The sequence below is a fragment of the Pezoporus flaviventris genome, unplaced genomic scaffold (assembly GCF_033815535.1).
Source record: "Pezoporus flaviventris isolate CSIRO_AGI_PZ_B2104156 unplaced genomic scaffold, CSIRO_AGI_Pfla_v1 ptg000001l, whole genome shotgun sequence".
Lineage (NCBI taxonomy): Eukaryota > Metazoa > Chordata > Aves > Psittaciformes > Psittacidae > Pezoporus > Pezoporus flaviventris.
In genome coordinates, this window is record NW_026892549.1 from 18,215,349 (window position 1) to 18,241,679 (window position 26,331).

Sequence of the window (26,331 nt, forward strand, 5' to 3'; positions counted from 1 at the left end):
CAAAAATGCCATGATTATATATAATGTGTCACCTGGCAATGTTCATGAAGAAATAACATACAAATGTTTACACTTAACATCATCAACAGTGTGTATCTGCACATCAGCCAGAAGGAATTTAATTAGCCATGACAGAACATGCTGTTCAAATTGAAAAGAAACACAAGCTGCTAAAATCCTGGAAAGCTCAAGCAAAACCAAGCTCTGGTTATCAGTCATAATATTCCAGAAGAACCTAGAACTCCTCTGCAGCTAAACCGATGTGTTAAAATATGAACAGATGTGAATGTTCCTTGCGCAGCACCAAGTATGAGATTTCAATTTAATCTGCAAAAATATTTTCTGACTTCCACTGGCATCCCTGTTGGCAGACTTCAAACGATTAAGGAAGATGGTGGACATGGCAATTTGCTTCAGGAGTTGAACCCACTTGTTCAAAACACACTGGAGAGAGAGCAAGAGAGCTAGACTCTACTTCTGCTAGTAATAGCCACAAAACTGAGTGTAAGCTTTCATGCAAGTATTTTCCTAAGGGCAAAATTCCATCCAAACTGTCTCAAAGTGTCAGTCACAGGAGACAGCCAGCAGTTCTAGTCATACTTCTCATACAGTATTAGCATTACATTTCGTCAGGATAACAGCGACTCTGAAAAAACCCACTGGTTTATTGCAGCTCAGTATCAATTGCTCCAGAGCTCAAACACATTGAATTTCTGCATAAAAAAGTTCTTGAAAAAAAAATTACACAACAAAAAGATGACAGGAGCAGATGAGGACCTGCTGACTGCAACGTGCAGAATACATGCTCACATTTTGTGCATTATTCTCATTTAAAAAAAGGGGGCAACAAACATAACACTACTTTAGCATCCAATTCCCTACAGCCACTTAATTTAAATCTCTACTTTATTTTGGCCGATTATACTTTTAGGTGACCATTATTCCTTTTGATCAGTGTTTATGGACAACTTCATTATGTCGTCATTTCCTTTCAAAAGTCTAACTTACACATATCTACATACTTAACAGATACATTTTTCTCCATACAGAAGCAACTGAAATCAATGCTATGAATGGAAGGGGGCCTTCAAAGACTACTGCCTAGTATTATTTATTTAGATTATTCCCATGCCATTTATTCCAAGTCCAGCCTTTACCCCTATCCTGCAATTTCCAAAGGTGGAGTCCATCAGGGACCACATACTACATACAGCAGATGCAGTGCCAGTATCAACTTAAAGAAAAGATGGCTCTGACTTCTGGTAAAGAAAGATGACTAGATAGTTTGTCTGCGGACAGCCCTTAACTACCTGGAAAGCACAGCAAAAGCTTCCTCTTGTATGCAAGCTGTGTGCAATGACAACTGCAAAACTTCACACCTCTTAACAGTCCTAGCAGAAACATACACACTCTGCAAGAGCATTTACAGATTGCTATGCTGAACCTCACTGATATGATCAGCTCTGGAAAAGTGACTTACTACCATGTGACAGAACAAGGTTGCTTCTGCAAGCCTGGTCAAATCCAGGCCCTGACATTTTCAGTGCTATTCATGGATAGCGAGCTTTGTCATGATGGTTAAATATGCAAGAACAAACCCCCTCAAACTCACTGGAAGCTAACTGCAGCTGCACTGGGAAGTCACTACCTCGAAATAAACGATTCTCAGTTGAAGGCTATGATTCCTCCCAGTGTGGGAACCGAGGAGCTACCTCGGCTCATTTCTGTACAAACCCTTACTGCATTATTCCCCCATCCCCAAACATCAAGCCTCTGGGAGAGCAACTGAACTTGTGACCTCAAATGCCAAAGATCCTAAAAGTATCACGCATGACTTAAAATCAGACCCTGGGATCCTAAAAACACTAACATTTCACAGCTTCTGACAAATATTTAGTTTTCAATGCAACCTCTCACTCTCCAGGTAGCATGTTGACTAAACAAACTGTGATGCTCCTAACACACCAAGTACACCTTCCACAGCTGTAACCAGCAGTTCAGAGCAGGTAACTTTATTTGATGTTAAAAATGACAACCTATAAGTTTATTTTTTTCAAAAAAAAAAAAACTATGCTACAAAACATCACCAGCAATAACGTTTTTTACCTGATTTTTCTCCTCTTCCACAATTATTGAATACATCCAGATGTAAAAGGATGTAAAAGTCTTTATCTAAAGTCACCTACATTTACTACATTAAATCAAAATTACTTATCAAGCACTTCATTTATCAACTGAAGAAAGGATGTGGGAAACATATTCTGAAATGCCATCAGCTATCTGAGGATCTCTCAACACTATTAACAGAGGCATGGACTAACATCTTTCTAAAAGCAAAGAACCTTGTTTTACTCCAACACAATTCACTGAAATAAATTTTTCACAATAAAGCAGATTACATGCATTTGAGATCAACCTGTAACAGCTGCCTGGCCTACAAGTCTTGAAAATATAATTTTGTTTCTAATATTTTCAGGAAAGCTAGTATGGCAACATCTATGAGATATAAAAATCTTGCCATTTTTACGAGTCAGAGCACACATCCTCCTTTCCTTAGTAGAACATAAATGAGTACAGAAAATGATATTTAACATTTATAAGAGTATGAAAAAAATAATCTTACCTTACTACATCGTCAATGTTGTTCCTGTATACTCCTTCAAGCCTCTCCGCAGGAAAACCCATAGCAATTATGTTTGGATAAATATCTGATATGCAAATTATGGAAACATTTGTAAAGCATGTGAAATTTCTACAGCAGCATTAAATGGACATTAATCAAATGTTTAACTGTATCAAAGTCAGAGCAACAACTCCAACCAACTCCCATATGCAAACAATTCATCTTTACATATGCTATGTAAAGCTATGTAAGGGATCTTAAGAAAAAAAAAAAGAAACCTGTGGAAAAGGTTGGGGGGAGAGAGGGAATAAGAAAAGTAACACAGTACTTTGACCACAGCCACGATAACAGAAATCTCCTCACATCTCAAACAGATAACTTATTAAAAGCCTATGCTATGGTGCAGCTAACAGTTAACATCCATTAGGAAGGCAATCCATTAGAAAAGCAGAGTCAAGTAATCCACTTCTATCATACATCATCTCACTAGGATCAAATAGATTCTGCATACTGGTCTTTTTTACAGTTTGAGTGGCATATTAAATCCGATGGGAAACTATTAAAATAGTCTTGTGTGACTAAACTGTAAGATGCTCAAAATTAAAACCCACGTTCACATCCCAGTGCTCCCAAAATAGGTATATCACACAAAACACCAAAACTAACAAAAAAAAAAAAAAGCTAATTTCAGGCATGAAAGCTCTGATGAGGCTATACTGGTTTTGTCACTTTCCATGATTTCTACATAACAGGCCAATATAGCGGCTGCTAAGGTAGCTGTGAATGCCTAAATGCAAGATAATCACAGTAGACGGGAATGTACAGATCTGAAAAGGAATCTGTATCTTGTTTATTTAAAAGACAAACAACTCCCCACTCCTGGAAAAATATTCTGACCTACCTGTCAGAACAGAACTCAAGAAAAGAAAGTACTCTAAAGTTTTAAACATTATTAGAAATTATAATGTAGTGAAGAAGCTTCACTGAAAAGCAAAACAGAAATGAAACCAGCAGCTCTAAAACAGACCATACTCTACCACATTAACATACTCCTCCTCAAACTAATTTTAGAAGGAGCAAGAACAAAGCATGGTATGTTTGAAGTTGGCCCGCTTTAAACAAGGGGGCTGAAACAGTGACTTCCACATGTCCCTTTCAACCTAAATTATTCCACAATTAAAAGAATCATGTTTATGGTTAAAACGTAACAAAGCTCCAAGAGTAATCACTGGAATGGAAAATACTGCAGCAGTTTCCAAGGTATCAATATTCCAATTACTTGCACATAAAGAAAAGCTTGAACTAGGATACAAAGTAATTTACTCCATCCTTGCAGAATTCCCAAAAAGCCTAAGTACTTATAGGGAAGCAGGATGGACCAAGTTCTGTGTTTACACAGTTAACTAGAAGACTTGAGGAAAACGTTAAGAACTGAATACATGGAAATAATGTTTTCTACTCTCAAAAAAAGAATTAGCATTTACTATGTTGCAATCCAGGTCTTAATAGATATCGCTCTGCTTGGGCTACTCAAAATACAATTTACGCAGTGAGAAGAATGTGAAAACTTTCCAGAAATCCAAATAAATACCTACAGCTGCCTTAAATACTGACACTGAAAGGGGTTCTCATCTGGTTGCCAGGTTTTTTTGTACTTCCCCAAACCCTAAGAAAAGCTTATCTTGGAGGAAATAAAAAGAACAGCTGTTTGACTTTCAGAGTGTTTGATAACTTCAGATACTATCAAATCACATAAATCTTAAACTTTGAAACTACTCTGAACACACTGTACTCTGCAAACAGTCCGCACCTCTTTGTTAAATTAACAAAAGACACTATATAATTAGCAACATACTCTATCAGTTACTACTTGCCATAAGCAGAAGAAACTGGTTATAAATCATGTGCACCTGCTCTATGCCTACTAAAAGTGCATTACCTTTCAGCTAGCACTCCCCATCACTCCCTCTTCATTCCCCAATTTTAAGCTGACTTCCACCTACTGTCAGTTCCAGTGTTTACACTCAAAAGCACCTCCTATTGTGTCCTGCTCCAAGCAGCAAGGCGATATAAACTACCAGAGCAAAATAAACCAGTGTATTAGCCTGCTTTCCACAGCACTTCTGCATAGAAGACAAGCATTCATGCTAGCAACAGGAGTAAAATAAATTCATTTTGACACACTCATCAAATTTCAGTTTCAACTACAGCATCACCCATGAGACAGATGCCCAAACTTCACCAAATTACCATGTAACTTGCTCAAATTTCCATTTGCAATCCTGACCTTTACTACACATTTTTTTCATGCATTTCAGCCTGCAGTTTATGTTCAGATGCTTTTCATCTGCTGTTGACTTTTCCTCTCCAAGAGGTTAAGACACAAGATACCTTCCAGGATTCCCAGCAGGTGCAAGATGGAAGCAAAGCAGACAGATACCCCAAGCAAAGCAAAGAGAACATCTTAGCAGCAGCACTTCAAGTTTGGAGCCTCACAGACTTGTCCAAACACTAAAGCCTCAAAACACGCAAGAAGAGAGAGATTAAAAGTTCCAAGATAACCAGGGCAGTCTCACACTTTTAGAAAAAAAGTGATCCCCTTTCGGCTCCCACATCTCACGTGACCCCTCCCTCCTCCCTCACTCCTCGGGGGCAACGCATGAGCAGTACATGCACAGCCCACATGCATTTCTTCTTTTAAATAGGAAGCTGGCAAGAACTGAATGCTCTAAGCTTAACTGTGCATTGCTACAGGTGCAATTTTTAAACCCAGAGGAGCTGGTGTTGCAAAAGATGCTCCACAATACACCAGTAAGAAAAGAAAATGGAAAACTAGTCACGGCTGGGGGGTGGGGGTAGAACGAACCAATTTACTGATGCTGATTCAGTAAGTGTTGTACGTTCTAGGGCTTTGCAATCTGACAGCACAAAAACTGAAGTTCTGCTGAAAAACAAGTACCCAAGGGGGCAAGAGGCTGGATTTAGTAAAACATGATTACTTTTAAAATTAATTTCTCCTCCACCTAAATACGAGCAACCTAAAGTACCTTACTTATTATCGCAAAGTATTAGACTGGAATGTAATTCCCAGGCCACTGCTGACTCACTCTTCTGTCTGCAACAGATCTGGCATTAAAAAGACACTGGCCGCAGTGAGCAAACGGTACCTTTCCATGGCAGGCATGTAAGGCTGCAGGCTTCACCTGCAGTGATCAAAAGCAAGCAACAACTATGACAAATGCATTTGCATTGCTGGTGAAGATCATTTTATGTCTTACTATATGCTCTGGCAAGCATGCTAAAGAAGCATGTTGCTTCAAAACCGTTGCTGGTTCAAGCAACTGAGGAATGCCTTTTGCTTTAAGGAGCAAGATGGAAGAACAGAGTGGAAGTGCTGTTGCTGTTTGCACAGATGATCTAAACCTCTGGGCAGAAATAGCAGTTTCATCACTTAATTGAAGAAGCTGACAAAACCCAAGCTCTTCCACCCTTTCCTCTCCTGCAAAAAGATGTCCCAGGATCTGCAGCAAGTGAAGGGGATGGTTGTTATTGCATCACTACTAGCTTGCTTTATTCCTGATGCTGGGGAATGAAACAGTCCTCCTCAGGGACAGCCAGTGATCACTGCAGGGAAGAGTACAGAGCTGAACCAGTTATGGGAGCAAAGACATCCACTGGGCATCATCTTCATCAAGCTCTTTTGTTTCCAGCCACACTCAGTGGCTCGGAGACGTTGCTTTTCATACCTCAGTTAATTTAACATTGATTTCCAAAGATGAAATTAAGATATTCACTAACAAGACAAAATTCTTACAAAGGAGTTTCGAAGCTGGGCTTAAATTCAAAGCAAGAATTCTGAGGCATCACTGAACTGGTAATGATACTGATAAACTTAGAAACCTGGAAGAACTGATGATTTAAAACATGTAACAAGTTCATTATCAGTTTGAAGCTGGGGGCGGGAGTGTGTGTTGGGTTTTCTTGGTTGGGTTTTGTTTGTTTGGTTTGGGTGTTTTTTGGTTTGGGTTTGCTTTTTTGTTTGTTTTGGGGGGGGGGGATTGTGGGTGGGTTGGTTGATTTTGGTTGTTTTTTTTTGTTTGGTTTTTGTTTGTTTTTTTTTCAAGAAAAGTGAAATAAAAACGGAAAAAGCCTCAGCCATTTATTGAGGCGGTTCTACAACACATGCAAAATGAAGTTAACCAAACTGTTGCTAATTCCCAAAATTTGAAGTGGATTTTCTAAAAAACATAAAATACGTCCTGCCACATTTTGCCAAAATAGCTCTCTCCCAGGAAATCCATTCCTAGAAATGGTTTCAACTGTTTTTAAAGCACTCATTCCTTTGTCAATCTTTTAAACATGGAAGCTGGGACTGTAGCTGGCCATTGGAAGAAAAAACCCAAGCACATGAAACAGATACAAGCTACATAACAGCCAAATACTAAAATGCCATCCCCAAGCTCATGCTGCTTATTAAGTACAAAACTGCAGCTTTCAAATGAACACAGACGACACTTCATTATACCCAAGTAACCTTAAAATGAAAGCAACACAATAATTTGTTACCAAATGCCAAAACAAAAAAAAAAAAGTGATGCTTTATCAATATTGAAGACATACTAAAGCAAACAATCCATACACCACTTCAGAAATGCCTTTGCTCTAATACTGTCTGCAGATTGAATAAAACGCTATTCTTGAGATCTGAAGTAATTCCCACATGCTAAAGATGATAGTCTTTCCAGTTGCTATGAGAAAAATCCTGTACCATTATGCAAATTGGCAGTTATAATCATTTTTAAAAATAGCTGTCTATATATTCCCATTATGACAAGATCAAATTAAAGAATATGCAGTATACACTTTAAATTTTACATAGATAAATTTTACATATAGATATAAAAGCAAATTACTTGGGTTGGTCCTATAAATGACTGTGATCACAAATTCAGCATTTTTCCTAATATTGGAAGGAGGCCAAAAAAGCATACCAAAATATTTACCAGTTCTTAAGTTCTGTAACAGTCACAAGAAAATGCAGAAAATAGACAGTTATAGCCTTTCCTCCAATGATTGACATTATCAAATAGTATCTATAGCATTGTTAGAATTTCTAATTAATTTTATTAAGTCCTATTTCAAACAATGCATTTAATCCCTTATCCTCACTCTGTTCATGAAGGCAGCTATAAGGGAAAAACAGCTAGCAAATTACCTAATCTTCCTGTTTTATAAGCATGCTAGAGCATGCAGGGCTTAAGAATTCACATATAGCTTTACTTTTTAAAGCAAATATTGATGAAGGATTATAAATCAAAACAAATAAAAAACTTTAAAACTATTAGCTCTTTAGAATCAAAGGCTTCATGAAGACCTACAATGCATTTTGACTTCACCTTTCTTTAGAAAGGAAATTTAAAACAAGCTGAGTGCTCCTGATGCTGTGAATGATGGTCACTGTCCAATGCCCTGAGCTAAAAACTTACTGTAAAACTCAAACCTGACACTTGCAAATAAAAGGTCCTTTTCTCCCCAACCCTCAATTTCCAAATACGAATCTTATTTAACTGATTTAAATTGGTGAATCTATGGCCTGAAAAAAGTTTCACAATTGCCAGCTATACAAATTTTCACTTCCAGTTCAGGCAAGCAAGACATGTACTTCCTTTAACCTGCTTCTGAGCAGCCCACTCCTCATTCACACAAAAGCTGCTGTCAGTTTTGCTCAGCTATCCATCACCCATTGCCCTCCTGACTCCAGAGAACCACAGTGCAAAGGAAACCAGCCTCTAGCATGAGGTGGCCAACCTGTCAACTACGCAGTCCCATCTGACAGCAACACTGATGAGTACAGGAACAATGCAACTCTGAAGTCTCCGAAAGTTGCTCTGTTTTCTCAATTTGTCTGCAATTCTCTGAACTCTGACTTCAGTAACATGCAACATGGTCTAGCAGTGCATCTGGCCCTACCATCCATAAAAAGTTAGTGTGCTAACCTCAAGCCTTTTAACACCAGCTTAAACAAGCCCATATAGTAACAGCAAGAAGAAAAAAAAAAAAAAAGAACTGTTCTTGCTGCTCAACAGCTTGACAGCCCGAAGCTACAGGGGGAGTGTTACAAGAAGTGTCCACACTCCATCCTCAAACAGATTTAGGAGTCCTGACAAATGGCCAAACTCTTATTAGTGCCATTTTCTTGACAGCATCCCTACAAAACATACAGGAGAATACACCCAGCCAAATCTAGAAACCCTCCCTAGCACATATACTGTACACGTGCACACTTTTTTCTTTTTTTTAATAGGCAGAATTTCCATTAGCCAACATGAAACACAAAGTAAGTTTACTATATTTCTATAAGGCTGGATAGTCAGGAAGGATAGAGGAAATGAACAGGAAGAAAGTTCTTCAGAGCAATGGAGGATTCCTTGTAGCCAGTCAGCTGCACTTGCCAACTCTACCATCTGTGCCTTCAGGAATGAGAAAAGAGACCAACTCAGACGCAGCCAAGAGAAATGTTTTATGATTTAGAAGAAAAACGCATTTAACCCCTTAATGCTCAATATTTCAACTACAATGTTTTCCTCCCCCACCTTTTTTTTTTTCTAAATCTTTCCACTTGTAATTTAAATACAGCAAGCTAGACAAGAAACAAAAAAACCTGCAGCTCCTTTGTATCCAGGAGGTAAACCTGTCCAAATGAGCTCATGGGGCTGACAACAGCCCCAAGGTCTGGAGGGGAACTCAGATTCCCACAGTGCCAAGAAGTACATCACAGGTACCTGAAGATGCGGCTGCCAGGTTGTCTCAGAAACCAGCTACATTCACAACTCATTTCCATCACATAGCAAGGCTTTCGGACATGCTTACTATATTCCAGTTACAAAGTATTCCCAGAGCAAAAGTCTCTCTTCTTCTGTGAGGTGTATGAAAAGTGTCCTGGCGCTGTCAGCCATATGGAGGCTTTGGTCAACAGCTAATACAGTCAAGACAACTGGGAAAAAAAACTCCATGCAATCTACATAATAAGCAGGCACCATGTTTTCGTTTTCTTCAAAACACAGTATCAACTTCATAAACCTCACAGCATAAATACAAATATTGGTAAGAGAAAAGCATGAAAGATGTCTACTTGACAATGACTGAGAAAAAGATGCCTTAAGCTTCCATTTTAACATGGTTTGGAATCACAAATAAAGATACAAAAGTATGCAGATAGTAAAGGAAACACAAGCTTGTGAAGAGCTGCAAATCCCTCTGAGACAGTCAACGATATTACGGGACAAAAAAAAGCTACCCTTACCATTAAGAAAAAGCCAAGAGAAACAGGAACATGCAACAGCACACTGCTGTTATTCATCTAAAATACAACAGAACTCTTCAGCTGAGGAGTCAAAGACTTGGCCTCAGTTCCTACTCAACTTCAAGTCCGAGCACTGAACAAAACACCTACAATCCCAGCAAGTTTCTAGACATAAAGACTTGCACAGGTCCAGGTAAGAAGTATTTTTGTTCCTGCTCACTCTTTGCAAGAAGCTACATCCCATCTTACCATACCTACCCTGGCATCTCAACTAGCTGCAGCAACACAAAGCAGCCTGAGACCAAAAGCTGCACCAAGAGCGTGCAATCAGCTGCACAGCTGCATGTGAGGCTAAGCAACTGTCTCCAAGGTAACAATTCTACAGAGTGGATCTTCTCAGTAGGAAGCAATGTATACAAGAAGCTTGACTGGCACATCTCAGTTTAAGATTTCTGTAGTGACAAGCTGACATATCTGAACCCACAAACCAAATTAATACAATTTTTTTCAAGGCAGAGTACAGGACCTCCCTGGTACACATTCTTAGCACAGCACCACACTTTGCAGAGAAGCTCCTTTTACCAAGCATCGCTGTGTACACAAGTGTATCCTAACTCAGAAACCCACAGAAACATGTAAGAATTTTATTCAGTAAGAAGAAGTCACCACAGAGAGTCACTACTTTGATATTTACTGACAGGAAGTTAAAAATGGCTCAGTCTCAAGTTTTTGCAAGTCTGAAAGGACATCCAAAACTTTCAGAGACACGGGAATTTAAAATAGCTATCGGGTTGGAGGACGAATATGTCACACTAAACAGCTTTATAAAACACAAGCTACAAAACCCATGATTTGTATAAATTTATCAAACAGTAATTTGGGGGTGGTGATCCTAGAAAAGATAAAGGCAAGCAGCAAAACAAAACATAAAACATAAACCGCTTCTCAACCAAGCCTCAAGCAGATAATACTAATTTCATTCTAATGAGATCTAATGTTTTTCTGCTCTAAATGTTAAAAAAAAAAAAAAAAAGACATTACTTCTCTAACTCACTCACTCAAGAAAATAAAGAACAGAATATACACAACTTCTTTAGCTCTAGCCTGATATATACCCAGGCAATGCAATGAACTAAGCAGAGGCCTCTATGAAAATTAATCATGCAATTAAAAGCTATTATACTACAGCTCCACAAAGGCAGAATTGTAAAGATATTTCTTAAGCACTTCACTAGTAAAAAAAAAAAATAAAAAAATAAATAAAAGAATGGATATTAAGCAGTTTTTAAGCACTGCCGCATGTTGGTGCTGTGAAGTTGGGACTTCATCTTTCAAGGGAACAATGCCAGCTTTTGCAATAGCCGTCATACCAAACACAGAGCAGTTGAGTTTAATTTTTTAGCTGCACAGTCAATTACCATTTGAATCACAGACCCTCTACTTCAGCTATGCTGCCTAAAAATCGTTATTAAGATAACCTAGATTTATGCAGCATGATATGCAGCCTAACTGCACAATTATTTACCTCCATTCCAAAAAACATGCTGTTTTTTTTTTCTAAGGGCCTCACAGGCAAGACAGTAAATGAGGCAGATGACGACAGAAGCAAAGAGGATGACAGCCTGAATTAGAAACTGGAACAAGGATTTGTTTACATCTGAAATATCCATCTGAGACTAAGATACATTCAAAAACTAACATCAAATCTCTGAACCCAAAGTAGAGTCAAACACCCACAAACCCTTTAATGCTTCACAAGAGATCCTGCTCTACAGGCCACTTGCAAATTCTCCCATATTTTCAAATAAATTCCCTTCTTACAGTCTGGAAATCATCAACCCGATAACTCACAAAATGCACAAATGTGTACAGTTTTAATCCCCCAAACCTCCACAGAATAGCCAAATCAAAAGGAGCCCACAACTACCCTACTTTTTAAGACGAAGCATCAGGCAGATCCAGCAATCACTACTCACAACTCCAGGCTATATCCCATTTACCCCCCTGAAAAAACTATGCAATAATTGGCCTTCAATATCCACCCCACATTAGGCACAGTAAATGACTACAAATCACATGTAACTCTGAATTCCAGATTACTCTCTGGGTACACAAACCAGAAAGGAGGTGGGATTTAAAAGGGAGTTAGTTATGACTAATGACAGCAACTTTTGGACTGTAATATAATTAAGGGATTTGACAGCTCAGCTGCCTATTCCCTCCCTTTTCTTCCAGTTTGTCAGAACGCAACTATTGTCCTTTAAATCATTATACAAGAACCATTTTCTTGTTTAAACATGCCGTGAGGGAAGACTCTAGGCTAAAGTACCAGAGGTATAATTCGTCAGCTTATGCTGTATTAGTGGGGCAAAAACACTAATCCACTAAAAATATAATTTCATTTTAGAAACTGCTCCAAGATCCACAACTGGCAAAAGCAACTTGGTAGACAGAAACTATACATAAAATTTCAACTTTGTGGATACTGCAATCTGAAATTTAGCTCTGGCATGGTTTTATGTTTTTTTAGCATAGGAGTTTTAACATACTGTGTTAATAAAACACATTCTTTCAGTAATATTATTACCAAACAAATTCTATCAATTGCTTTCATGACAAAGCAGAATTAGGTGTAAAAATCATCCTATGAGGAAGAGAATGGAAAACAGTCACCCCTCTTCTGGAAGAAAATTAGAAAATTCTGTACTCCTCTACACAGTATTTTAACACGTCATTTAGCAAATACAGTAGTCACTGTACTTCAAAACACTTTTTGTAATTAAAGTTATTAAATGAGATACAACTGTACCACTGGATATCACAGGAAAAACACATTTTTGTCCTAAAAAAAAATCTGATCACCAGCCCAGCAGCCATCAAGAACCAACTAATCCTTCTACATGTATTATACTGTGGCAATAATAGCCATTTCAAGTGTTGCATAAGCTCCACACTCAAGGCTATATCCTTTCCCTAAATACACTCTAACAGTCTCATGAAGTCAGCGGAAGCCACATGTAATTACCTTGAGAACAGAAAGGCATTTCTGACTAGCACAAGTTCCTAGAAAGATGCACTTTCAAAATTCATCAACTCATCAAGACTCAAGTTGGACCAAGAGTTGATGCATGGCCAACCAATTACACTGAAAGCTAAAGAGCTAAACAGGTGGGATTTCCAGAAGCCCTCAACACTGATCCAACTGTCCTCACCAAAGTCAGACAAGCCTCAATAAAGGTAATTTTGCAAACAACTCAAGAGTCAACACATTGTCAGTCTTACTGTAAGAGATAATGAAGAGGAGCTTTGATTTTTCCTTAGAAAAGAAATGCCCAAACCCAGTACCAGCCCTAGTAAGGCTTACACTTTATTCAGCTTTGGATGTTATGACTGTCACAGACATTTAACTAAGCTTACAAACAGATTTCAATGAAGACTAGCTTCAGATGTTTGTTTTTTTTCCTAAAAGTCACTGTACAAGATAATTTTGTAAAGTGTCCCCATTAGCTGTACTCACTTCTTTCCCTATCTTGAAAGGAACATATAGCTGTCACTTCAAAAGCAGAGCTATGTGAAACCAAGAATCAGTGTGCAGCTTTTGTCAATTTAAAAGTATGCACAGGCAGTTATTTTTTAACTTTGTGTTCAGCTTGTGCAAACAGTCTCCAGCAATGCTGCACATTGATTAAAAATTTCTGATGATGCAAGATTAAGTAGTTCATTAGGAAGTCTGCACTACATTTAAGCAATCACAAAGAGATGAGCTCTAATTTGTCAAGCATCTTTCAAGTCCTCTTCTGAGCAACTGCAGTCAAAAAGCAAGGCAGAAAGAGGCTGGGGTAATTGAACGGATGCAGCAAGGGCTGCACAACTCAGCACAGGCTCAAATGGTAGGGGTTTTGTGCATAGGCTTCAGCTGTCAAACAACACTATTCACAAGTATGCACATACTAGGACAATATATTAAGAGGTAATTTTTTCATTTAGGTTATAAGGAAAGGTAAGCACATCTCTAACCCCAGAAGAGAATAATGCATGAACACAATTGCATCTACTACTACCTTGTCTTCTCCATCTGGACAATTAAAAAAATCTGTATTTTTCCTAAGTGCAGAGAGATGAAGATGAATTTTTCCAGGACCAAAGACATCCTCTGTAAGCAGGTAACTGAATCAAACCCCGAGAAGTCCCCAGCCAGTACCATTTTCCTGCTGTCTATTCAAACAAACTTAGATGAATTCAGAGCAAAACTCGCATGAATCTTCTTGACCAAAACCCAAGATCATTCCAGGCTCCAGAGGCAAAACGAGTCTGTCAGGCCCTTAACACTGCTAAGTAACACGGTTTAGTTTGGAACAAAGAAATACTTTTCCACCAATAAAATGCATTGCTAGTTGGTTTCTTCTAAAACCTTACCAGCCCTTACCGGACTTGTGTGCATGAAAAACTTGTTAAAAAGCATCTAAGAAACTTCAATTTTAAAAAGAGATCAAATATTTTAAATGAATAGCATTTCCAACTTGGGCTCTATTTTTAAACACAGTATGTACCTCATGCCACTAATTCATTTTTTTCCTGGAAGCTGAGCCATTTTGAGTGAAGTAACATAGTTTAGAATTTCATTAAAAATACAAACAGTTTTAGGACTGCAAATAGCATAAAGCAGTATGATATCCTAAGAAGCTCCCACTTGCAATTTTAGCATTCTCTGACTTTTTATTATGAGACAAACTACACCTTGTAAATAAACTACACCCAACATCTAGTCTTTACTGAATACTGCTGCAGTTTACATGACTACGTGGGTCATGAGCTACATATGCTTCAATTAAGCATCAGGGCTGGCATGCTCCACCCTATGCTCAGGCTAGATGGCCATTTTCACAAGTAAAGGAAGGCCTGGAAATAACAAGACAGTTTAACTATGGGCACAAGAAGCAGTTACACGATTTTTTCCACTTTAGGCTTAAATAGTTAAGGCACTTGCTAAACTCAGTTATGCATGGGCCTCTTAAGTCAGACACAATCAATGCAATGTGCAAGATTTGCATGCAAGCCTTCTCTTTACACTGTTCTCTACAGTAAAACGGTCAAGAAACAAGCCACACAATTTTGGAAATACCAAAGAATATTGTGCGTCGGAAAATATATTGGTCATTGCATCATGAAGAAATGCAAGCATCCTATAAGAAAGCCATTAATCCAAATTTTCCAAAAGGTATCCAGTACAACAGAAATTAAATAGAAACCCAAACAAATCAGGAGTAAATACAATTATCTGCAGTATTATAAGGCTGATTTTATATCTCCATCTGTAAAACCCTTTCCTCTCCTAATTTCAAAATACTTTTTTCCAACAGGGTCAAAAGGTTATACAAGGAGATTAGAACATTTGACTAGATGGAAAGAAATGTCAATGCTTTTTAAACACACTTATTTCGTAATTAGCACATAAGACTATTCTCATATTGTGTACACAAAACTACTGATTTTGAAAAGTTATTATTTTCCTTTCCTAAAATCCCACATTATCCACACAGGAAAAATTCTTAACCAACTAATCAGGAACTGAGAGTCCTAACCATGGTGTACTGTAAGATATATTCATCAGCACCAGTCTAAATGATTTGGCACAGACACCAGAGGGGGGGGGGGAGGGGAAGAAAGAGGTCCTTGGAGGGGGCTTTGGCACTCCAGTGCCTAACCCAGCCCACCTTCTGGTACTTAGGTGTTCCCTGCAATGCCCTGGAAGAATCTGCCATTATTGAAATATGCAGATTGCAGCTCTTTGCCTACCAAGGAAACCAAGATACAAACTCTCCCTCAAATATGTGTAAAAGAGCATAGAATACAGGCTGGACATCAGGCACCTCACCTGGACTCACTGTAGATTCATTTTATTCCTCACCTCCTAAAGCTAGGGTAGCAATCCCCACGTATTGAGCATTTTGAAGCCACCACCACTGAACTACTTGTACAGAAACATTTACTGCAGGAGGCATTCACATCTCTATTTCCTATATCCTGGCTAAAAAGCCCAAACACTGGGCTATCCAGCTCATGCGAGGCTTTTTCTTTTAGCTTAACAGAAGCAACTACCCTGAAATAACCAGTAATCTGTAATAGAAGACACTCCTACAGATATGGGTGCACATGGAAGTAAAGCTAACCAGCAGCAGAAATGCAGATGGTAGCTTGCTTGGTCTCAAAATTTTAAACTCCAGCACACATTGAGAAGTACTTTTGAGAACTTCAGACTATCAAACCTCTTACCACACACCGCATACCTTCCCAAGCAAGCCCTCTCTTTCTTCATCTAACGTTGCATGGTTGAAGAGATAACTCCCAGCTTGGTCCTCCCTTCTACATGTGCAAAGTAAAGAGATTACTTCCCAGCTACCATGTACGATGAGCAACAACTCCACCAAAGCCCTACAAAAAGAATATCTCTAAAAAGCTAGCACAAAGTGATTAAAAAAAAATTATGCTTTCACTTCTGCAGCAACATCAGCCTTTAAGCAAAGCCAGTATACTATGCAGACAGCAGTCTTTATTCATTAATTATGTGTTAAAAACGTGCAGCTACGAGACAAAAAAAAGACTCAGTATAAGCTTCTTCCAGAGATTTTTGCAATCACAAAAAAACCACACCTCTTACATAAATTTCATGACAAAATTCCAGCCAGCTGCTCCTTCTAAAAAAAAAAAAAAAAAACAAAAACAAACCTAACTTAAACACAGTGTTCACTGGCCTACTTCTAATGCAAAATTGTAAGAAAACCGTTATCAAGTGAAAAAGTAAAAAATAAACAATAAACTCCATTTGGCATATCATTAGCAACCTTGAGCAAGAAAATCAAGGTTCAACATTCACCAATTTTGTTGCTGGCAGCAAATGACCAGTTAAAAAGATCTGGTTCAGTCAAAAAAAACCAAACCAAAACTCTCCCTACCAATGACACATCTGGGCAGAGATAACTGAAACACCAATCTTTGCAACTGTAAAGCAAAACCTCGTTTTGCCACCACTTAACTCTTCTCATAACCTCAAAGTTCCTGGCAAACCCATCTCTCAGAGAATTAAAAAAAAAAAAAAAATCTAACTTAAGGCTTCTGCCATTAAGTCAAACAGCAAGTGCTGCGCTGGCCTGTGGCAGTGTTACAGCTGTCCTAGCTGTAGGCCAACAAAATGACCAAGTGTAGCCATTTAAAAATGCAAGCCCAAATTTGTATTTTATCAGTACCATGAACGTAACGCAGGCATTATGTACTAGAGCTGCTGCTTTTTAACTAAAAGCTCAGCAGCCACCTGCTAAAGTCAAGAATGTTCCAGGTCAGTTAAAAGCCACTAAAATTTTAGGCAAAGGCTCAGTGCAATAGCACAAGTTCTGCACTAGTTACAGCTGTTACTGTTTTTGATGCTGCCTAGGATTCAGACTTATTTGTAGCACTTGATATGACACAAGTGTAATTGCTCCAAAACCCAACAGATTTTATCCTCACCCTGCTGGAGAACAGAAAGCACTCTTCCTATGGGGCAAGTCCAGCTCTGACTACTACTGTCAATACTCATTTTTCCTACGACAGTCCCAACTTTTAGGCTGTGGAGTAAGAACCACACTTCTCAGCGATGACCTTTCTCCACCAGATAGACCGTGCCCACAGCACAGCCCCTACATAACTCTGCAAGGCATTCAAAGCTAAACATCTGTCACCACTACAGCACATCTGTTTGAAAGGCCACCAAAGCTATACACTAGCCATGCTTCTCTATGGTTTGACTCATTAGTCGTAACTGCATAGTAATTATGTATTTCAGAATTACACTCCTCAAAAGTCCTCCTCAATGAGACCCAACGTGCTCTCATTTGCAACACATCCTCGTGTTCAGCATATCTGAGATTATGTCGAAGTGCAGTTCATGCACCACATTCAGAAAAGAGGTATTTTTTAATTTGGAAGAAGAGATTGCCACCTCTAGTCGTCGAGAAACCTTGCTGCATCATATGGCAACACAGCACAAACTCTGCCTTACTGAAGATAAAGGACAGGCAGCACAAACTCTGCCTTACTGAAAATCAGGACAGAGGACACCAGCTTCATCTCTCCTGCCGCGAAGACTGAAGCAACCCAAGTGACAGACCTGCTATGATATTTGTAAATCAAGAGCTGTTACTAAAAAAAAAAATAAAAAATATTTTTAAAAAGTACTCTAGACATGAGTCACGACAGGGCACACACATTCGCTATGCCAGAAAAACCAACACAACCAAAGGTAAGCAGCAGACCCGCGTTGCTCCAGAGCAGGCAGGAGCTCCCCAGGCCGGGGGTAGGACAGCACCTCCACGACAACGGGGGTGACAGCAGGCAAGCCAGCAGGCAGCTTGGCCGACTGCAACCGCCAAGGAGCGCTATCGTTAATCCTCGCCACCACGGAGCTCCCGTTAATCTGCCCGGCTGCCGGGCCCCGGCTCGGCGGCCGTCCTGACAAAAGCAGGCCGAGGCGGCACGGTGGCGGGGGAAGGCGCGGCGGCCCGGGCGAACCCCGGCAGCAACCGCCGGCCTCCCGGCGAAGCGGCACCGGGAAGCGCGTTAGGTAACCACCGCGCAGGTCTGATGCAATAGCTGTACGTGCAGCGCCCGGTGCCGTGCACCGTCCCCGGCGGGAGGATACAGGTCAGATCCAGGTCGAAGCCATCCTCCTGGTATCGCCTTTTGTTCCTGCTGACGATCTCTTTGATGATGGCGGTCATGTCTGGCAGCCGGGGGCCGCTCCGGGACTGCGTGCAGGGGCCGAGCGGCGGCGGGGCGCGGGACCGGGAGGCGGCGGTGGGCCGGCGGCCGCCGCGCGGCCCCGGGCGTGGGGCCTGCTGCGCCGGCGGCTCAGCCCCAGGCGGGCCCGCCTCCCTCCGCGGCGGCGGCTCCCGGCGGCTGCCCCCTCCTCCTCCTCCTCCTGCCGCCGCTGCGCCGAGCGGGGCGGGAGCAGCAGCGGCGGCGGCGGCGGGCGAGCAGAGAAGGTCCGGAGCCGGGCCAAGTCCCTGAGAGTGCCGCCGCCGCCGCCGTCTTTGAGGCGAGCGAGGCGGAGGCGGAGAGAGCAGCTCTCCGGCGCTCCGGGCCCCAGCAATGGTGACAGCGGCGCGGGGCGCCCCCCCGGCCCGGCCCCGCTCCGCCCCGCTCCGCTCCCCGCCTGGGGCGGCGGTAGCGGCTGCGGGCCCGGAGCCGCGCGGTGGGGCCGCGCCGCCGGGTGGGCGCTCCGCGGCGGGCCGGCGGCAGCAGCGGCGGCTCCTCAGGGCGTGCGGGCCAGCAGCGCGGCCTGGCTCATCCCCCCGGCCTGCTCCGCGCCCAGCAGCGCCGCGCCAGCGTTAGACTCCCATCATGGCTGCAGCTTCCGAGAGGAGAGGCCGCCCCGCCCCCTCTGCCCCCTCTGCCGCCTCCGCCGTATAGAGAAAGTAGTCCCTCACGAACCGGCCAACCGTCACCTTACCCCGTCACCTTTCTGCCTCCTTCGGTGCCACCCACGGCCCCTCCCGCCCCTCACCTCGCCGCACCCCGTGCTCCTTCTTTCCTGCGGGAATGGGGGGCCAGTGGGCGGAGGGATACGGCAGCCGGGAGGAGAAGCCCCGGTCACCGCGCCAAGCGGTAGTGCTGCGACAAGTCACGTGGATGGTGAGCTGCGCTGCGCTTCGCGGCGGCCCCTCCCCCCGCGGGCGGAAGTGGCCGGGTAGGGCTGTGAGGTGAGGTGTGGAGCGGAGCGGGAGCGCGCTTGGCCCCGCCTCCGCTCTCTGCCGACACCAGCTCCGCCCGCGGGAGCTGCGCCGCTTCCTGCTCTTTGCGCTCCCGTGGCCTACCGGCGTTCGGGGCCTGCGGCGGGCGAGAGGACGGGGGTTTCTCCCTTCCTACCCTTTCCCCAGTCAGGTGGCCCTGTAAGGCGGGTAGGTGCCACGGCGGCTGCCCCCGCCCTGTGAGGTGCCCAGGCCGGGTGTAGCTGACTTACATAACTGGCTCCTGGAAAGCGGAATGGACACCGCGCGACCCTGAGGCCCGCGGGGAGATGGGGAGGGGAAGGTTTGCCCATCGCCAGGGGCCTCGTTCTCTCTCCCCGCCCCCGGGCTGCCGTTGTGGGGCTCAGCGTAAAGCTGAGCGACCTCGGCTGGCGCGTAGCCGTTGCCCTCTCTCCGATCGTGAGCACCTACTGCCCCCTGCAGTCGCCCAGGCCCTGGGGCAGGAAGAGGGCCCGGAGAGGGCCGCCTGCTGTTCTCGCTGCCTGCGCTTTCTGCCGGCATTCGGGCCCGGGGGTAGGTAGATGAAGTGCCCCACTGGATCACAGCGGCTGGCTCACCGGTTGTGGTCATGCTGTTTTCATGGAGCTTTCTGTCCCCCCTTTTAGCCCCATAAGTGACAGTTACCCAGATAGGAAAAAGCACTGTTTCTCAAAATCAACCTTTAAATTCCTTCAGAACTTTAGCAAATCAATCCCGTTGTACAGAGTTCTTTGCACTCTATGCAGAAAACTTCTTTAAGCCTTTGGACATTGCTGGTGTTAATGATTTGCAGGAAAAAGACCATCAGGTAGCCTGTGGCAGCCTGAGCTGACTACGAACACTGGCTGCAGTCTCAGTTGCCAGTTTCCGTCTCTCTCATTTGGTACAACAGATTGTGAGGGTTGTGATTGTTTTCCTTTTGTGTGCAGACAGGTGAAATGTTAGCTTATGGAGGTAACACAAAGAAATACTTTAAGGCAGTTTGATATGTGTGACTTCGTAAAGCATCAGGAATGAAATCTGCCCCAACTGCTAAGGGATCAGGAAAGAGCTAGCTAGACATTACATTTGAAGAAACAGGGTTACTAGGCAAATACAATTATAAATTTGCCTTCCTCAAAAAAGTATCAATGAAAAATCTTCATGTCTTTTTCCTATTGGACAGCAAGAAATGTGAGGTCAAAGATAACATACCTTTGAAAGAAGCCATTTGTTATATGGAGGGATGCTGGGCATCTCCAAAAATTTGCAGGGAACAAAAACAAAAGCTAAATTAAACCATTTCTTATACTCCTAGGAAAGAGACATAATGGAAAGGACCATCTGTCCTTTTTCTCTGTGAAAGTTAGATGATGTAACCAGGCTGGTATCTCCCAAAATAACAGATTCTGGGTTTAATTCATAAGTCCACCTCAAATGTTTTTGAGGCTGGCAGTGAAAGACACCTTGCTGAAGACACTTTTTAACTTCCTAGACCCACTGGACCAAAATGAAGGCGTCCCTTGCAGGAATATGAGTAGGGTATCTCCCATGGTTTGCTTAGTGATTGCATTACCCAGAGAATGGCTATCAAATACGTTTGAGCAGGGCAACCTGAAGAAAAATAGTGCTTACATACTGGTTGGATGCTGTAGCAAGTTGGTTAATAAGCAGGTCTGGAAGTAAGAAAGTTTGGATGAAACATAGCTCTTTACGTGTATGAGAAGATATATTAAATACAAATTTATGCATATATAAATTAGGCAATGCTTTACTAAACTTTTCCTTTCTGAGGAACAGCAAAACAGAATTCAGAAGTGCAAGATAAGTTTGGTGTCCAATCTTTAAGCAGCTTTTAAGAGAGGTGCTGAAGACCGACTGCAGATGGCTGGAGCAGGAAGAGGAATGGGAGGGTGAAATGCTACTCTTTGCCTGTAAAGGCTCAAAATAAACTGAAGCATAAGGTGGAGGGATTTCCTGGGTTGCTGCAGCCATTCAGCCTTTGCAAATGATATATATATATCCTTTTATAAATGTATCAAGTTTCATCTTAAGCTCTTTTGCCACCATTATTCCCACTGGGAAGCTGTTCCCAGAACCTTCTTCTGATTTTCTTGCTAAATATATATTTATGACTGGTTTAAATCCACGTATTCTTGTGCCAGCATTGGCCTTAAATAGCTCCCACTCCATAGCATTTATCCTTTTTCCTCTTTGCGCACTTACAGGCAAAAATGTCCCCCTTAGGAGTTGTTTGACTATGCTAAGCTAGATGAGCTCCCCTAACTTTGCTCTCTCCCTCATCTCAGCAATTACTTTCTGCTCCAGTTTCATTATTATTTATTTATCTTCAACAGAGATGACTAGAATGGCATGCAGTGTTCTGGAGGGTATCTTGCCAGCACCAAGGACAATTTTATTAATCCCTTCCAAACTCTGCTAGGAACATTGCTCCCAAGGCCTCTCAGTGTCTTGTTTTTGTGATTACATTGGCAGGTCATAGTTATTTTGGGATCAACTTGTGTGTGTGCAGTAAGATTGTACTGTTCCTTTCCTAAACTTCAAATGTATAGAATGAACCCATTAAACCTACTTTTGGGTCCTGGACTTGGAGGTTATCCATAGACAAATAAAGATATAGCTAGCAAATCAAGACCATCTTTGAAAACATTTCTGAAAGTCCTCAAGTCCTAAGACTGCCCTCCTCTTTCTACATACACATTACTAGGAAGTTGCTATGGCTGAATTGACAGTCCTTTTGGTAGATTCCAAATTCCAAGTCAGACCAAGGCTAAAAAGCATTCTGAGCAGTAGATAGCTATCAGTGACCATTGTGTCAGCAAGGCCTGGGACAGATACTCCATCACAACATAGAGTGATGATCTTCGTAACAGCACCCACTGGTGAATCTCATGATCCAACCTGTAGGACTTTGCCAGCAACTGGTAAGACAGAGAAAGAGAAAATAATTATGTCACTGTTAATATTTGTGCTGTGCCTCCATCTTCAACTCTGTGTACAGTTGATGGCCTACTTAAAAAAAGTTAGCTAGAGGTCTATAAAATCTTAAGTTACTGAAGAAGTTTAAGCCACTGTCCATCATACTTGAAAAATCACGGCAGTCAGGTGAGGATCCCAACGACTGGAAAAAGGGAAATATAACCCGCATTTTCAAGAAGGGGAAAATGGATGACCCAGGGAACTGCAGACCAGTCAGTCTCACCTCTGTGCCTGGCAAAATCTTGGAGCAGATTCTCCTGGATGGCATGCTAAGGCACATGAAAAACAACAAGGTGCTTGGTGACAGCCAGCATGGCTTCACTAAGGGGAAATCCTGCCTGACCAATTTGGTGGCCTTCTATGATGGGGCTATGGAACTGATGGACAGGGGTAGAGCTGTTGATCTCATCTACCTGGACTTGTGCAAAGCGTTCGACACTGTCCTTTACAACACCCTTGTCTCTAAATTTTAGGGACATCAATTTGGTGGATGGACCACTCAGTGGATAAAGAACTGGCTGGATGGCCACACACAGAGTTGTGGTCAATGTCTCAATGTCCAGCTGGAGACCAGTAATGAGTGGTGTCCCTCAGGGATCGGTGTTGTGACCGGTCTTGTTCAACATCTTTGTTGCTGACATGGACAGTGGGATTGAGTGCGCCCTCAGCAAGTTTGCCGATGACACCAAGCTGTGTGGTTCGGTTGATACGCTGGAGGGAAGGAATGCCATCCAGAGGGACCTTGACACACTTGTGAGGTGGGCTGATGCCAACCTCATGAAGTTTAACCATGCTACACCTGGGTCGGAGCAATCCCAGGCACAGCTACAGGTTGGGCAGAGAAGAGATTCAGAGCAGCCGTGCAGAGAAGGACTTGGGGGTGTTGGTTGATGAGAAAATGAACATGAGCCAGCTTCAGTGTGCGCTCGCAGCCCAGAAAGCCAGCTGTATCCTGGGCTGCATCAAAAGGAGTGTGGCCTGCAGGTCGAAGGAGGTGATCCTGCCCCTCTACTCTGCTCTTGTGAGACCTCACTTGGAGTATTGTGTGCAGTTCTGGTGTCCTCAACATAAAAAGGATATGGAACTGTTGGAACAAGTCCAGAGGAGGGCCACGAGGATGATCAGGGGGGTGGAGCACCTCCTGTATGAAGACAGGCTGAGAAAGTTGGGGCTGTTTAGCCTGGAGAAGAGAAGGCTGCGTGGAGACCTCAGAGCAGCCTTCCAGTATCTGAAGGGGGCCTACAAGGATGCTGGGGAGGGACTCTTCATTAGGGACTGTAGTGATAGGACAAGGAGTAACTGGTTAAAACTTAAACAGGGGAAGTTTAGATTTGATATAAGAAGGAAGTTCTTTACTGTAAGGGTGGTGAGTCACTGGAATGGGTTGCGCAGGGAAGTTGTGAATTCTCCATCCCTGGTGGTGTTCAAGGCCAGGCTGGACAGAGCCTTGGGTGACACGGTTTAGTGTGATGTGTCCCTGCCCATGGCAGGGGGGTTGGAACTAGATTATCTTAAGGTCCTTTCCAACCCTAACTATTCTATGATTCTATTACAGGAACTGCTTGCTTTGCCATTTCTTCAATATAAAATGTAGGGGTTCCAGATGAACCAATTGGTGACAGGTTCAAAACAATAAAGTAGATAGTGTCATGGTGTAAAGTTAAATTATGGGACTTGGCTACAAAATTCCACAGATGCCAAAAGTTTTTAAGGACAGAGTAGACAAATTTATGAAAAAAATTGGCTATAAAATATAACACATTCTCTGACTTGGGAAGTCTTCGATCTGTAAGCTGCTGAAACTTGGAAGTCTTCTGGGGACAAACAACTACATGCTTTTGCCAAATTATAAAGTTGTTTCTAGGCTTCCCCATTTCTCCAGTTTATTTGCTACTTTCCCCATCTTTCATTTTGTTCTTTCCGCTTTGCCTTGCTTTCTGTTTCTCTCATTTCATCCCTGTGTTTTCTTCCTTGTGTCTTTCAAATCCCCTTCCTACCTCCAACCACCATAGATCCTTCTGATGTTAACATACCACTCCTTTCCCTTCTTGCTCTTGTTCAAGTCACTGGCAAAGCTCAGGTCATCCTGCACTGACTGGAGAATTAAGTTCACCAAAAACATGTTTCATAGCAAAGAACCCAGCAGTAAAATGCAAAACAGTGCATGCACCATGTGGCCTTCATCCTTCCTTCTCTGATGAGTTTTCTAACTACACTAGATCCTTTCTGTGACCTTGTAAACCTGTATTCAAGAGCTACAATCTCCTTGAGTCCAGCCAAGTCATCCATACATTCGATTTGAAATTTTTCAGTTTGGGGGGAAATGTGCAATCTTTTTTTTCAACACCAATTAAAAACCAAACAAACACAAAGCAAAACAAAAGCTGACCAAGAATGTTCTCTTTTTCCACAGATGCAAAACCAAATTAGATAAAAAATTATGCCGAATGAGTTTCAACTTTTGTTACAACTTTCTAGATCTGTCCGTAAGAAGGAAGCAAAGCAACATCTCACTGTGGCCAGTTCTGTGCGAACAGGGAAAGTGGTGCAAGAGGAATGGAGACTTCATGGAGACCTCTGTAGGATCAGCTTTCAGAAAGAGTTAAGTCCTATGTCGAGCCTTCAGCAGTGTAAAGGTTCTGAGACTCTGTACTTAGGAAAGCAGATGAATTTGGCATTTCTCAGCATTTTTAAGAAATATTTGTTCAAGAAATTGTAATCTCTCAATATCTTGAGAAATTGGGACCCAGTCCAGTTTCCGCATTCTGCATCAACCTCACCTTCAAGACCCTGGTTGGCTTCTGAAAAATCTCTCAAATTTTTTAAAGTATTTTTCAGCAGAGGATTTATTTCAAAGGTTACCGCCACAGCTGTCAAATAGCAGTGACAAAATGTAGTTTTGAGCTTTTATTACTTGTGTGTGCATTTGCATTTCTCCTTAATTGCAGCAAAACAGATGTCACTTTTTTTCAGAGTGAGAAAAAACAGAAGGGTCCTAAATATTTTCCTACAGTAATGGTGATTTGAACATGATATCATTTTCCTAGCATATGAAATGCAGACAGTGAGATGATTGATAATCCTTTTTTTATTCAATAGTGGTGATTGCAAAAATGAGTATAAGCCTCAAATTAATAGCAAAGGCTGTCAGTATCACTGGTTATATCCAGTTAATTTTTAAAACATTGAAGGGAAATTGTTCACTTATTCTATGTAGATTGAAAAAAAAATAATCTGTAGAAGGTTATAATCTTATTTACCATCAAAGACTGGAGGAGGAGCAGTAAAGGAAGGTCTTGTGTAAATCAATACGGACATTGATACATTTGTTTTCTGATTAAATAGACTTTTCATTTGGAAGAGCTATAGTGCACAAAACAAAAGAGAAATACTGATGAAAGTAAAGTTGTTTCAAAACTTTATTATTTGGGGGGGATATGGTGTATATTAATCTAATAAATGGAACCAAACCAAAACTGCTGGAATGGTACTTTGGTAAAATCACAGTCACTTTAAGAATGTGTGTTTTTGCATTTGGGTTTAATGGTGGAAACACTATGCACCACCGATGTGCTGATGCATGGATACTCATGGGGAGGGTAGATGGCATCCCACCTGGATCACTGGAGGCCATGCATGGGGTTTGGCATTAGCCAGATCAGCTG

General features: G+C 42.0%; 1 protein-coding gene and 1 long non-coding RNA gene across 6 annotated transcripts in view; one reads left to right on the forward strand and one right to left on the reverse strand.

Moving 5' to 3' along the window:
* PTEN (phosphatase and tensin homolog) overlaps positions 1 to 19,198 on the reverse strand; it is a gene marked incomplete at its 5' end in the record, with an annotated part of 49,199 nt that extends 30,001 nt beyond the window's left edge. The window contains 2 exons of the mRNA XM_061462743.1: positions 2,624 to 2,708; positions 18,601 to 19,198. Coding sequence (XP_061318727.1) covers positions 2,624 to 2,708; positions 18,601 to 19,198 — 683 coding nt within the window. The remainder of the gene's footprint in view (positions 1 to 2,623; positions 2,709 to 18,600) is intronic.
* A 242-nt stretch (positions 19,199 to 19,440) lies between these two features.
* Positions 19,441 to 26,142, forward strand: LOC133265915 (uncharacterized). 5 transcript variants are annotated; one of them, XR_009742181.1, is made up of 3 exons: positions 19,441 to 19,660; positions 21,461 to 21,600; positions 25,145 to 26,142. It is a non-coding gene; the product is annotated as an uncharacterized LOC133265915 (long non-coding RNA). The 5 variants fall into 5 exon arrangements; XR_009742178.1 differs by having other exon boundaries at positions 19,443 to 19,660; positions 21,467 to 21,600; XR_009742176.1 differs by lacking the exon at positions 19,441 to 19,660 and adding an exon at positions 19,758 to 19,858 and having other exon boundaries at positions 21,467 to 21,600.
* Positions 26,143 to 26,331: the final 189 nt, after the last annotated feature.